General features: G+C 39.8%; 2 protein-coding genes across 12 annotated transcripts in view; one reads left to right on the top strand and one right to left on the bottom strand.

The window, feature by feature from the left end:
• LOC110521463 (transducin-like enhancer protein 1) overlaps positions 1-3,302 on the top strand; it is a 45,140-nt gene extending 41,838 nt beyond the window's left edge. For all 6 annotated transcript variants that reach the window (XM_036968870.1, XM_036968867.1, XM_036968869.1 and 3 more), the window contains exons 19-21: positions 830-980; positions 1,379-1,455; positions 1,647-3,302. In XM_036968870.1, coding sequence (XP_036824765.1) covers positions 830-980; positions 1,379-1,455; positions 1,647-1,754 — 336 coding nt within the window. In that variant the 3' untranslated portion in view covers positions 1,755-3,302. The remainder of the gene's footprint in view (positions 1-829; positions 981-1,378; positions 1,456-1,646) is intronic.
• A 3,004-nt stretch (positions 3,303-6,306) lies between these two features.
• Positions 6,307-14,588, bottom strand: part of LOC110521464 (transducin-like enhancer protein 4) — an 83,519-nt gene continuing 75,237 nt past the window's right edge. For all 6 annotated transcript variants that reach the window (XM_036968876.1, XM_036968877.1, XM_036968878.1 and 3 more), the window contains one exon: positions 6,307-6,444. In XM_036968876.1, the coding sequence (XP_036824771.1) occupies positions 6,337-6,444 (108 nt within the window). In that variant the 3' untranslated portion in view covers positions 6,307-6,336. The remainder of the gene's footprint in view (positions 6,445-14,588) is intronic.

Genomic DNA, 14,588 nt, shown 5'->3' on the forward strand with positions numbered 1-14,588 from the left:
CCTAAAACCTTTTCTGAGATGCTATGTGGATACTGCCCCAGTACTGTACTTCACTTGTTAATATATATGGAGTGGCTGCATTTCTGGATTTTCTGGAACCCGATTTGCCGTAGCTAAATATGGAGATTTATGCGCATGTGAAGTATTTTTAAATTTACGTACTGCTGCCCACTCCGCTGCCTATGTAGCGGCTCTCAGTAGTGATTGGAAGTTTGGATCTTTTTACTGACTCCAATCTTTTCAACTCATTCAGTCAAAATAACATCTTTCAACTCATTTAGTTTGATTCAGTAATGCCCAGAGCACGCAGGACCCCCCCCCCCCGGCAAACTTAAAACTGGAATCATGTTTCTACAAGCTTCTAGTTCACTGTTGGAGGCTTATTGTAGCTGTCATTTGTGACTGTTTGAAGCACGCTTTTATAAGTATCAATGTACATACGATTATTTATTGATGGCTTTGAAACGAGGTCTAGTTGTGGCCACAAAGGACTAGATTGTGAACGACTTTTTGGCGGAATGCTTTCGGCTTGACTGCCACGAGGGAGATTAGCACAATATCGTTTGAACTGCAGCAGCTCCCCAAATGAATTGTTTGAGTGTTGAGCAGAGGCGGGTGTTTGTTTTTGGTTCTACAAAGCTGTGTCCATCGATAACATTCGCTAATCAATTAATTGCGTTCATTCTTGCACCATGTGATCAATTATCAGTTCTAAACATGTCTTCTCTTTGTCAAACTGTATCCACAGCCACAGCCTAATATACAAGACCTGTCGCTCCATTCAGTCGTGTAATGAGCTAGTTCTCTCTCATCCTCTCCCTCCCTCCAGATCTTCTCTCTGGGCTACTGTCCTACAGGAGAGTGGCTGGCAGTGGGCATGGAGAGCAGTAATGTAGAAGTGCTGCATGTCTCCAAACCAGACAAGTACCAGCTGCACCTCCATGAGAGCTGTGTGCTCTCCCTCAAGTTTGCCTACTGTGGTACGTACCACACTGCTAATTGTTCCATTCAAATGTTTTCTTGTGTGATCTTGAGGACAAAATAACATTTTTAGTCATTTAGCAGACGCTCTTATCCAGAGAAATGTACAGTTAGTGCATTCATCTTAAGATAGCTAGGTGGGACAACCACATCTCATTCATAGTAAGTACATTTTCCTTCAGTAAAGTATCTATGAGCAAAAGGCTAGTAGGAAAATAAGAAAAAGGGAGGGAGACTTATTTAAGATACTCTTTTGAATAGGTAGGGTTAGCCTGAAATGACTGTGGCTCACAAAGCAGACGTCTCTTTCTCCCGGTATGTAACAAACTAGTCATCCCTCTGTCACGCTGCATCTCCTCTGCCCATCTCCCATTGTGTGTGTCTTTTGGTTCTGCAGGTAAATGGTTTGTGAGCACAGGCAAAGATAACCTTCTGAACGCATGGCGGACACCCTATGGATCAAGCATATTCCAAGTAGGTCCCCGCTTTGATTTACTACTGGTTTGTGCCTTAAACTTTGTCACTAGAGAAATTATATTTCTAGTTAATTAAGCCATTTATTATATAAATCACTTTTTTATAATGATATTGTCTCTGAATATGGCCTGTGTGTGTAACTGGAGTCTTAAAATTATTTATTTTTTTAACAATTTTTGTTTTTCCAGTCAAAGGAGTCGTCTTCTGTGCTCAGCTGTGACATCTCCCCTGATGACCAGTTCATTGTGACAGGCTCGGGTGACAAGAAGGCCACTGTGTACGAAGTCATCTACTGATGAGGGAGCACTCTGATTGGATAAAGTGGGGGTGAGGCTCCCTTGGCGCACCAATGGACTGTAAAGAGAGTGGTGGGCGTCGTGGAGACCAGAGACACATTGTACTTTGTTTTATTTACTTTTGTAAAGGATGCAGATGAGGGTGAAGTCGAATATCTGGAACTTTGACCTTAAAAAAAAAATGCTCCGAAAAAGCTGGTAGTCTAGCGACACAAAATGTGGGATTCCTCCAAAGACCTCTGATTTTCCCTCACCTTTTTTCTTTTTTTTTACAAAATGAAAAAACATATTTTTTTAGCCTTAGAATTCATGACGAGCAGTAGGACCGTGATGTGTGCACAGAGGGAGATAAGTGGGTTGTGAGTGCTGGGTGGGGGGGCTGGACTGGACGGAGGGGTGTGTGTGTGTGTGGGTGACTACAGTTTTGTGTGTAGCCTTACCCAGTCTCTGCTCGTATCACTGTCTGTCTGTACTCATCTAGCAGATGGCATGGCGGACAGACAGTTTGCTGTGAGATTCCAATGACTAAAGGTGGTTAGATTCAGCAGCAATATGATTGTATTGTAATACATGATAAAAGGACAGAACACTATCCAGAATACAAAACTTTAATTTGTGTTCACAGTATTCTGCAACTTCAGGGAAATGGCTACTTACATCAACACTCAACAATTACATGTTTTCTATTGTATTTGTTAGGGCACATAGACAGGTATTTTCACTACTGCATCGTGACCTTTGAACTCAGTATATATCAACTGTAAATAAAGCTCTCTGAAGGCAAAAAAAAGACATTCGTGGGTCGGATTTGCTTAGAGCCGGGGAGAAAAAGAAATGGAAAAACAACTAAATTGTATGATGGTTTGTACATTGTAGTTGAGTAACTTTTAAGTGCATATTCCCAAGAGCAGCAGGACTGACTAACCACCATACAGGGCTGATGGGTCTGGAAAGGTTGGTAAGATGTCTGCAGCCACACAGCTTAGTGGGAGCTTTGATGAGTCTGGCTGACTGTCTGCTGCTTTTAATGTCATTGTGTCCTTAACTGGAAGTGTGGCTGAGGAGGACCTGCCTCTAACTTCAGTGTCCTCTCAACCCTTCCCTACACACACCCTGTGTATTCGTTCTCTATAGTACAGCTTTGCTCAGAACAGAAGCCTCAACCATGAGTAGGTCTCATATCCAAAGGTGGACATGTTCCATGAGTGGGGAGTTGTGCCTGTGTACAGATGGATAATGATAACACAATGTGTTCAAAGCTACTGTGTGCCCCCCTGTAAATCTGAACGGTCTGAAGAGTACATGTTGGAGGCTCATGTCTTTATAATGTACTCATTAGGAGTGGGATGAAGTGTCCCTGGCCTAGACATTTACCTGGAGGAGCTGGTGATTTATGGGATGATGGAGGTATTCTCTAGATGGGGAGCCGGTGTGTACTGGCCAAGGAATAGACCTGTGGGCTAGGTGAAAGACGTTAGGGCTGGGGGAATGATGTGGGCAAGAGTAGATCTAGGTGATGTAATGAGACCAATAAACTATTTTGTATGATTCTTGGTGTTTTCATACTGTACTGCATGTTTCCAACATTCTAAACTGCATTCAATAAGAAAAATGAATACTCAGCAAGCACTTAAAAGATGAACACTTTATTTTTCCAGTCGTAGTATTTCTTGTAGAACACATGGGAAATTCGTTAGAAAGGAAAACAATTAATTTATTACATTTCAATTGAATTGGCTTTAAGTGATTAAATAAGAGCACTATTCAATCCGTAGCGCTGAAGAGCTGTGCTACAGTGCGGTAGAAATTTAAACGCAATGTTCCACAACACAGCATATGTCAGCTCAATCGAAGATGACCCTTAAATTTCAATCGCGCTACGGCTTGAATCGAGCACTTAAAACAAGTCATTAACTGTCGTAACAGAGAAAGCAGGGGCTGTGAAGGTTTTACTGACAGTGACCACGTTTACATGCACACCAATATCCCGTTATTCTGGATACTTAAGTATTCTGTTTCTAAGTAGACGCATATAATGGGATATGTTTTACAAGCTTTTTCGGGTTATTGTATCCCGGTTCTGAGAACCAGATAAGATGCCTGGGATGTGCTAATCTTCGACGGGATACTGTGGCATATAAACATTTTATCCCGTTTCGAATATCATGGGTGTTGGGATATTTTCATCTGATTGTCAAACAAATCACTTCAAAAAGTAGGCTACCATAATTCCATAATTTATTTTGCTTAGACTCCGTACTGGACCGTATAGCTTACTGACTACTTTCACCCTTATTTTTACACATTTCTGACATTTAGTAGGCCAGATTATGATTTCCAACATTCGGTAAACCAGTTGCCAAATAGTTAGATTCATGCAGCTTCTCTTCTGTCATAACTTGTTGCCCGAGAAGACTAAATAAAGTAGTGCACACCAGAATGTCTTACACCGATAGAATGAATGCATTAGTAATCTAATTAACACCAGTAAAGTTGTCTTTCATTTAGGGACCGGGGAGAAAATGCAATAATTTAAACAGTGGAATGATTGGTCCTGTGCAAAATGTCATCAGTTTGACTGGTTTTAAGGAAATGAAAAGCTGATGAAACAAGTTTCCAAAAAGACTTCAGTTTGTCTTGGTGCATATTTTCATGTGGTTGAAATACTGTCTGCTTGCATAAGTGACCAAGATAAAACGCATTACACGCATTTTCCCCAAGAGATCATTTTTCTCACTCTAGTTCCTGACAATTTACATTAATTGTATAATTTTACTGCAAGAAATGCATAATTCAGCAGGAGTTAATATTATGTTGCACTACATGTGAGGTTATAGACCTACAGTCAGTGTCCAGATTTCAGTTACTATTCCATTTAACCCATATGAACTTAAAATTAGGAATATTCTGTTTATTCACAGATTCAGGGATACTCACGATAGGGATATCAAAGGTGCATGTAAATAACTGATCCCAAATAAGACCTTAAGCGGGATATGAGCTACAATCCGGAATACATGTACGCATGTAAACGTGGTCAGTGAGCTGAGAGACACTCACCCGCAATAACATCTGCTAAATATGTGTATGTGACCAATAAAATTTCATTTTGAATTGAGAGAGACTGTCTATGGCTGACAGGCAATGAGAGTGGGGGTGGGGAAGCAGGCACCATATACTGTACACTTCCCAATGTCTCTTCACCTTTCCCCAACACAGCGACATGACCTAACACCTGCTGCTGTATACTGACTGACTATAGGTTGAACAGAAACACTGAAATAGCATTACACACTAATGACTGAAAACCTACATAAGTACAGTTATCACTTCTGCTTGAAACAGGAACAAAAACAGGAGTCGGAACAAGCCTTCCCCAAAATGGTAGCCCAGTTTTAGGACCCCTGTGGTGTTGTGAAAAGGGCAGTACAGTCCACTGCTTGTCACCATCACCAAGGAGAAGGACACAGAAAAAAAATATATATATTTCCCTCACCCACTTGTGTGTCACTAGGTTGTGTTGTGTATCGCTTAATTTTGCTCTCCAAGGCCAACGTACAGACGTAGGCAAACACAGCACCCTCCTAAAATATAAAGCAACAACTATTCAAGTACCTTGAGCGTGACTTAAAACAAATGTACACATTAAGCTCTGTGACAAGTTCTATCGAAGCAGGGTTTTGCAATGTACGTGGATATCATCAATTTCCTTATTTGCTACACGTTCAAGCATGTGATATTAAACAGGGAAGTTAAATGAGCATTAAACAGTGAGTGGTGTCAGGAGAACAAGCCATTGGTACGCATGAAGATGAACAGCATAGCCCAGTGTTGCTCCTGTCTGTTTAGTGTTTGTGGCACAGGGGCCCGCTGAGACTCAGATTGACTCCGCTCCTCATTAAATGCGGCCTTTGTGAGACAAAAGTAAAATAGATATTAGGGGAGTGAGACGGGGAGCGCTGCTATGAATATTTAATTGGGTGCAGGACTGTGTGTGTATCTGTGTTGTGGGTATATCTCTGGGGCAGAGCTCCAGCACTTCTCCATCCCGGCTCACGGTGATAGCTCTCCCAAGCTCCTGACACCCCTTGCTGGGGAGCTGTGGCGCAGCGTTGGCATCATTAACGGTTCCACTGTCTGACTAATGAATCGATTGTCTGGTATCAGTGCTCCTCGCTGCAGCTCCCAGAGTGGCGCGCTCCTCCTCTGGGGTTTCCCTTCTGCTGAGCTCTTAATCAGAAAACAGCACTAATTACCCTCCTTCTCTCCCTCCTCTTCCTTCTCTTGTTATCTCTAGCCCTCTCCCTCCATCTTACTCTCCCTCTCTCTTGCGCTCTACACATCTCTCCCTCTTTCTACCCTGCCTCATCCTCAGGGCTTGGTGGTAGTGTACATGCTGGGATGAGCAGCTAGCTGAGATGAGGGGGGTGTTGTAGTAGGGTCCTTTGGGAGCTGGAGCTGGGGAGATTGCTACTGTACAAAAGAGCCATAGCTGCCCCCACCTGCCCTGCTGTAGTCCTGAAGTAGGTAACCCCCCCCCCCCCCCCCCCCACACACACACACACACACTTATTTCCTGTTCTCAGTAGACCACCTCATACACGGTGGCCTTCTTGTCTCCAGAACCAGTCACTATGTACTTATCATCCGGTGACACGTCACAACTCAGGACAGACGAGGACTCCTTGGACTGACAGAGAGAGAGCGAGAAGAAGAAAGGAGAGCGGGAGGGGGAAAGAGACGGAGAGAGGAAGAAAATAAAAAAGTTGTTACAAATCAGTGAGTCATCCATGAACTCTGATGTGGACCTGCCAAAGCCTGGTCATTATCAGTAGGTGTAATAACACTCAGCTCCACACAGCTACATGTCTTAAACAAGGGAGTGAAACCGAGATTAAACCGAGAGAAACTGATAAGGCACTGCCATACTGTGTTGGATCTTGTCTAGCCATCTTGTCTCGAGTACCACAATGGAAATAAGTCCCAGACTTTGTGTGTTATCATCGATTTTATTTATGTGCATGTATGGCTTTTTCAAGTTTTATGTTTGCTTGTTTTTTTTAAATGGTCAAATTAATAAACTAAACAAAACGGAGTCACAGACAGTAGGAAACAGACAGAGAGACAGATGTGTGTTTACTCAGGAACACATATGTCTGGGAAGGAACACACTTCCACAGCGGTGGGTGAGTGACAGTGATTAGGAGAGATCTCCCTGTGGGTCCCACATGGCACCACACATCACTGCTCTACTCAGGAAGCTAATGTCTCACTCGCCTCATGCCTCTATAGCACCGTTTATATCTGGTTCTAACATGTCCTTTGTCCACATTCTGATTGTGCCCACATTTTCAGACAGGTGTAGATGATTAAAATATGCATTAAACTGATTGTAGTATATTATATATATATATATATATATATCTCTCACTGATCATCCCCAAAGCTAACACCTCATTTAACTGGAACGAATTGCAAAAATCGTTGGAGACTTTTATTTCCCTCACCAACTTTAAACATCAACTATCTGACCAGCTAACCGATCGCTGCAGCTGTACCTAGTCCATCTGTAAATAGTCCACCCAATCTACCTACCTCATCCCCATACTGTTTTTGTTTTATTTACTTTTCTGCTCTTTTGCACACCAGTATCTCTACACACCAGTATCTCTACTCATTTATCACTCCAGTGTTAATCTGCTAAATTGTAATTATTCGCTCCTATGGCCTATTTATTGCCTACCTCCTCATGCCTTTTGCACACACTGTATATAGACTTTATTTTTTCTACTGTGTCATTAACTTGTTTATTGTGTTATTGGCTTGTTTATTGTTTACTCCATGTGTAACTGTGTTGTCTGTGTCACACTGCTTTGCTTTATCTTTGCCAGGTCGCAGTTGCAAATGAGAACGTGTTCTCAACTAGCCTATCTGGTTAAATAAAGGGGAAATAAAAAATAGTGATCAGGTCTTCCTGACCACCTCCTGTAAGATATCCAGACACATTGTGTAGATGGATCTGGACAGTGAAACCATTTAAATCATCATTATCCCTCCCTCTAAAATCATGTCTTTAAAATAAATAAATAATTTTGAAAGAATATCTGGACAAAGGACGCATGTAAGTGTAACCGATGTGAAATGGATAGCCAGTTAGCTGGGTGCGCACTAATAGCTTTACAATCAGTGATGTCACTCGCTCTGAGACCTTGAAGTAGTTGTTCCCCTTGCTCTGCAGGGGCCGTGGCTTTTATGGAGCGATGGGTAATGATACTTCGAGGGTGGCTGTTGTCAATGTGTGCAGAGGGTCCCTGGTTTGAGCCCAGGTAGGGGCGAGGAGAGGGACGGACGCTATACTGTTACATAAGCACTAGGTATAAACCAGGCTTGTCTCTATGTTGGTCCACTACAGAGTTGGCTCCTTATAGCTCAAAATGCCCTAATAACACTAGTGTGTATTTTCAGAGGAGGCTGGTGGGGAGGAGCTATAGGAGGACAGGCTCATTGTATTGGCTGAAATGGATTATTGGATCGGTACCACATGTTTGACTCTATTCCATTCCAGGCATTACAACAAGCCTGTCCTCCAATAGCTCCTCCCACCAGCCTCACTGATTACCGCCTAGATGTATTAATTGAATCAAAATAGGGCACAAAATAACATGTTTTTGTTTGGACACAATCGGAATAGTAAATAATATATTATGGTCTTTCTGGTGTATTATTGACCATTCTCTACTTTTTTGAAAATGACCAAGTCATTACAAGGGTTTTAGATAATTCCAGTAACAGTAATTGCTACACAATACATGTTTTATAACAGACTACCTGTAACTTTTATTCTTCTTCATCTGATCGGCAGAGTGATGTCTCCTGAGTGGCGCAGTGGTCAAAGGCACTGCATCTCTGTGCTAGAGGCATCACTACAGACCCTTGTTTGATTCCAGGCTGTATCACAACCGGCTGTGATTGGGAGTCCCATAGGGCGGTGCACAATTGGCCCAGCGTCGTCCAGGTTAGGCCGTCATTATAAATAAGAATTTGTTCTTAACTGACTTGCCTAGTTAAATAAACATTTCAAAAAGTCAAACCAGGTTCTTAAAGGAACAATCCACCTAAAACCACAAATTCCTATGATTACAGAGTTAAATAACGAATATGTGAGAACAATATTTTTGTTGACAAATTACTCATTTTGTCGTTATAACAAGGTTAGTAGCAACATGTGAAAATCGTTGTGGAAATCTGTTGCAGATCAAGTCGACTACAAAACCCACTGGCTAGTTAGCTAGGTATCTACTAGTCAGCAAACGTAGCTACACACAATAATACCAACGTCAATATCAGCATGCGAAGTAGCTAGCTACCTGTAAAATCACCTAAAGAAACTGCAATTTACGAGTCTACAATCTCAACCATGTTCAACTTGTAGTTCCTCTCAGTCTACCTCAGAGCCCAGGGTGAAGACGTTGCTATGGTAACAACGGCCCTTTCACACAGACACACAAGGCGTGTTGGGTTTAGGGTTGCCAGGTCTAGCTAAATTCTCCGGCGAATGACTACACAAAACCCGATCAAAAGGCCTGAAAACTATGACCTTATTTTTTTTCGCAGCAAGAGAGGAGTTGTCACATATATTTTTGGAAACGTCATATTAGCTAGCTAGTGCTGTTTAAATTTTTTAAATTGTTTTTATTTGAAGGCCTGCACAAGCTTTTTTTCTAATATATATATATTTTATTAACAACAAATCAATGCATAAAGCACATGAGGGAACACAAGCATACATATATTACAAACAATGGACAATCGACCTTGGGGGTACAATATCACATTATAATTACACAAGGACCTTAAGGGACATACATATACATACAATTATACCAGCTTTTTTGTTAGTAGAGCCTTTAACCGTCTTAAAATACAGTTCAATTTATTTCTGTGGGGTATGAAAATGTGGTTTTCTGTTTGTAAATTTACATTTGTGTACATGAAATTTGGCCAAAAGAATAAAGAAATTAATTACATAATGTTTCAGCTTATTTCTATTGTATGTAAATCCAAACAGTACATCTCTCCACAATAGTGTAAAATCTTCATAAATGTGTTCAATTATAAACCTACAGTTTCCTTACAGGCATACAATGCCAAAAAAGATGAAACACTGTTTCTGGGTGGTCATTACAAAAGGAGCCATTTGAGTTGATGTTTTCCTTAAACTTCTTCATATAGTGGTTGGCAGGATAATATTTATGAATCATTTTAAAGGAAACTTCCTTAATTTTGTTAACAAGTAGGTATGTGTGTGGAAACATCCCACATTTTTTTCCCCAACAGATATAATCAATAAATCCATTCCAATAAGGCATGACATAAGGTATAGATACAACATCCTGCTGAAACAAGGTTCGTATCGCTCTGTTGTTGAATGGACCAAAAGAGAAACAAATCTTTCCTACTGATGAGTCAACAGGGTCAATAGAAGGTAGGCTCGGAGGGTCAGGTCTTGACACGTTCCTGAATAATATAGCAACACCTGAGGGAATGGCATCTAAAACAATTGCAAAATCTTTAGGTGTTACAGGGACCTTGTAAAGTGATAAGAATTCCTTATAACTGAGTAAAATACCCTCTGCATTTACCAGTTGGCTCACCAATAGGATATTATTTCAGAACCAATATTCTAAAAACAAAGAAGTATTTTTTATACAATATATCCCGATTATTCCATATATAATATCTGTGTGGAGAAAAATTGTGTTTATAAATTAAGGACCATGACAAGAAAACCTGCCGATGAAAAGCAGAAAGTTTCAATGGAATATTGTCAATATTATAATTGCAAAACAACAGTTATGGCCAGCAAAAGTAGAGAAGACATGGGGAATAAAATTCCAGATAGAAGTGGGTCTTCTTAGGAATTGTTTTATCCAATTGATCTTAAAAGTATTATTTAAAGTAGTAAAGTCCAGAAAATTCAGTCCACCATTCTCATAAGTGTTCATTACAACAGTTTTCCTAATGTAATGGGTACGGTTTCTCCACAGAAAGTTGAAAAGCATCTGGTCTATCTCCTTGCTTATTTTACTGTCAAGATATAAAGATAGAGCACTGTATGTTAGTCTAGAGATACCTTCGGCCTTGGTTATTAGGACTATTACCTTTTAAAGATAAGTCCCTCTGTAGCCATTGATTTAGCTTCTTCTGGGTTTTTTTAATAAGAGGGTTCAAATTTAGTAAGCCTCTAGACTTCTGATCCTTTGTAATGGTTATGCCTAAATATGTAAGTTCTTCTTTTACTGGAATACCATAATATGAAGGTGTCACACAATCTTTGACAGGCATGAGTTCACATTTATTCATGTTAAGATATAGACCAGATGCTTTGGAAAAGGATTGTATCACATTGATCGATATGGGAATTTGGTTAGCGTCGTTCAGAAAAAGTGTAGTATCATCAGCCAGCTGGCTGTGGAAATACCTTGTACAGGACTAATATTTAAAGAATTTGCAAGAAGTTGGGTGATTAATAAAAACAGGTAAGGAGAAATAGGACAACCTTGCCTAATTCCTCTCTTTAACTCAAGGTGCCATATTTAAATTTGATAGAGCTGTTACCATTTGCATAGAGAGTCTTACAGAACAAATCCCCAAAGCCAAGTCTCTCAATGGAGTGGAAGAGAAACTGATGCTCTACTGTGTCAAATGCTTTATAAAAATCTAAAAATAATATGAAACTATCCTCAGTTATTAGGTCTGAGTAGTCAAGTACGTCTAATACTAGTCTGACATTGTTAGAAATATGTCTGTTCTTCATGAAGCCAGACTGTGTTTCATCAATGATTGCATCCAGGACTTCTTTAATTATTTTTGCAAGTAGTAAGGCTTATAGTCATTATCTTATAGTCATTATTAAGAAGACAAATTGGACGCCAGTTATCGATGAGCAGCACTTCTTTTTTAGGCTTAGGTATCAGTGTTATTAACCCCTGACTCATTGTAGGAGGGAGAACATTGTTTTTAATACTCTCTAAAAAGACTTCAAATAGGAAGGGAGCTACTTGTTCAGAAAATAATTTGTAGAATTCTGATGTAATTCCATCAACACCTGGTGATTTATTGTTCTTTAGATGTTTGATAGATGTTAGAATCTCTTCAACTTTGATGGGTTCATCACACTGTTTAGATTCTATATCACTGATAGAGTGAACATTATTCAGTGAGTTAAAAAACATATTTGTAGATTCCTGACAGTACGTAGAGCTATACAATTTTCTGTAAAAATTGCTACAGTATTTAGCGATTAATTTTTGGTCATCTGTAATAACACCATCAATGTTTAACTTACGGATAGTGTTATTTTTAGAGAGAAATTTCTCAAGTCTAAAGAAATAGGGTGAATTCTGTTCTCCCTCCTCAATACATTTTTTCCTAGATCTAATAAAGGCTCCTTCTGCTTTTAATTTATATATTATCCAGTTTATTTTGTAACTCAATTAGTTCCATCTTCTCCTCCCCCGAGAGGCCGGCTGTGGACCACTGAGAAAGGGAAGTTATCTTAATGATCACCTTTTCCTCCTCAGCTCTTCTGGTCTTAGCAAGATTACTACCATATTTTCTAAGGTATTTGGACACCTCAAATTTAAAGAGCTCCCAGTTCTTGCAATAAGATTTTTCTTCACAAGCCCTTTCCCAAAAGTGTGAGAGCAGATCTTTAACCTCAAATTTAACTATATCATTATTTAATAATGAGCTATTTAGCTTCCGGGAAGGATGCTCTACCAAGGTTAATATCAGGGTTAAATATTTTGATATCAATGTAAATGGCCCTATGGTCTGTGAGGGGAGTAGTACAAATATTTCTAGTAACACACTCACTATCAATACATTTGGATTTAAGCCAAAAATCTATTCTGGATTGTCTGGAACCTGTTTTGTTACTCCAAGTGAATGATCTGTCTGCCGGAAACCTCTCTCTCCATATATCAGTAAGATCAAACTTTTCCATAAAAAGTATTAAACCCAAATTCTGATTGGTTGGCCTACCTGGGGGCCATCTATCAGTTGAATTATCTATAGTAATGTTAAAGTCCCCTCCTATCAATAATAACGAATTGGGAAATTTAGATAACCAATGAAGTATATGTTTCTCTATAGATTTAAGTAACTCATCATTCTCATGTTTGGTGTTGTACCCGTAGAAGTTTACAGTAATGAGTGTAATGTCATTGTAATCGATCACAAGACAAATAAAGTGACCAGAGGGGTCACATTCCGAGTGTAGAATATTACCACCAAAGGTATTTTTCATTGTAGTGACACCGGCGGAGCGTTCAGATCCATGGGAAAGCCAAATATCGTTGCCCCACTGTGACCTCCAGAAGTTGGCATCAGCCGAAATTGAGTGAGACTCTTGAAAAAAACAAAAATCTGTTCGAAATGGTTTAGCAAATAGAAATAAGGCCTTGCGCATCACACTGTTTCGTAACCCCCTAGCACTAAGAAAAACTATAGACAAAGACAAAACAACAAAGATTATATAAAAGTATAAACTGTAGTAGGATGAGTCAGACGTAGGATCAGTGAAAGTAAACGATAAGGAACCGAGATCTGCACCATTTAAGTCAATTTAAAGTCAAAATAGCTTATTCCATAACCTTTGAGCTAGACGTTATCTGGCTTTGAAATTCAACTCAACTGGAAATTATGTTCAAGACCAAACCAAGGGTTCTTGTAGTAAGAGAGACTAAAAACCCTCTTTAGTGTAATCAGGAACTATTCTGAGAAATAAAATAACAAATAATAATTTAAATTAAAGGGTACCTACCATTTTAAGTGCATATGAAAGCTGATCATAAAATAATTTAATAAAAAAAGTTTTACATATAAACGTCCCTAAGACCTTTTTTGGAAATAAGTATTAATAACTAAATAGAACAATAACCGTGTAAAGTCATAGCAGACCTGTATGCCCTTTAAAACAGTATCTTAGTTACTGTATACATCAAAAATAAATACAGCTTTCAGTCTTCTTCGTAAGTTTGTAAACAAAATAGGTCTTCTGGTCATACAAGAACAAACTAATAAATTGAAATACCTATGTATTCCTGAAAAATAGTCACCTGATGCTTGTTAGGTAAACAACATAAGGAAAATGAGAATACCATGGCTGAACCCATCAACCTGTTCCTTCTAGTGAGATTTTAGGGAGGAATATGGATTTCTGAACCGTTGATGAAACCTCGTCCTCCGACGAAGTAAGCAGCCTTCCCCTCATTTCGTGATCTTGACCGTTGGCCACAACTTGTTCCTTCTTTCTATGTCCTCTGGGCTGATATGCTCGGTAAAATGCATACCATGGCTCTGAAGGAAGGCGTTCTTCCTAGCAGCTTTCTAGACAGCATCCCTATAGAATCTGGCAGTGAAGAAGATGCTGATACCCCTAGGTCTTGAATCGTTTTTCTGTTGCTTCTTGCCGAGGCGATGCACAACTTCGATGCTATCACCAACTCTGTTCTTCTCTGCAGGCAAAACTTCTTGGCAGATGCGGATAGCCTCTCCTCACACATCTTCATTCTCCACTTCTGGCAAGCCGTAGAGTCTCAGGTTCCATCTTCTTGTGTATTGTTCCAGATCAGTGAGCCGTCTATGGTAGACATTGTTATTCTTTTCCACCCTTTCCACCCTTTTTTCAACTTTTACCACTCTCGTTTTCACATCCTTGATTTCACCACATGCAAACTCCACAGTCTTTTTCAAGCCTTCGCGCCTACCATTTTCTCAATGGCGTCACACCTGGAGTTGATGAGTAAGGAGAGGGTAGCCACGATGTCA

This window comes from Oncorhynchus mykiss, chromosome 30 (genome assembly GCF_013265735.2).
Source record: "Oncorhynchus mykiss isolate Arlee chromosome 30, USDA_OmykA_1.1, whole genome shotgun sequence".
In the NCBI taxonomy this organism is placed as follows: Eukaryota; Metazoa; Chordata; class Actinopteri; order Salmoniformes; family Salmonidae; genus Oncorhynchus; species Oncorhynchus mykiss.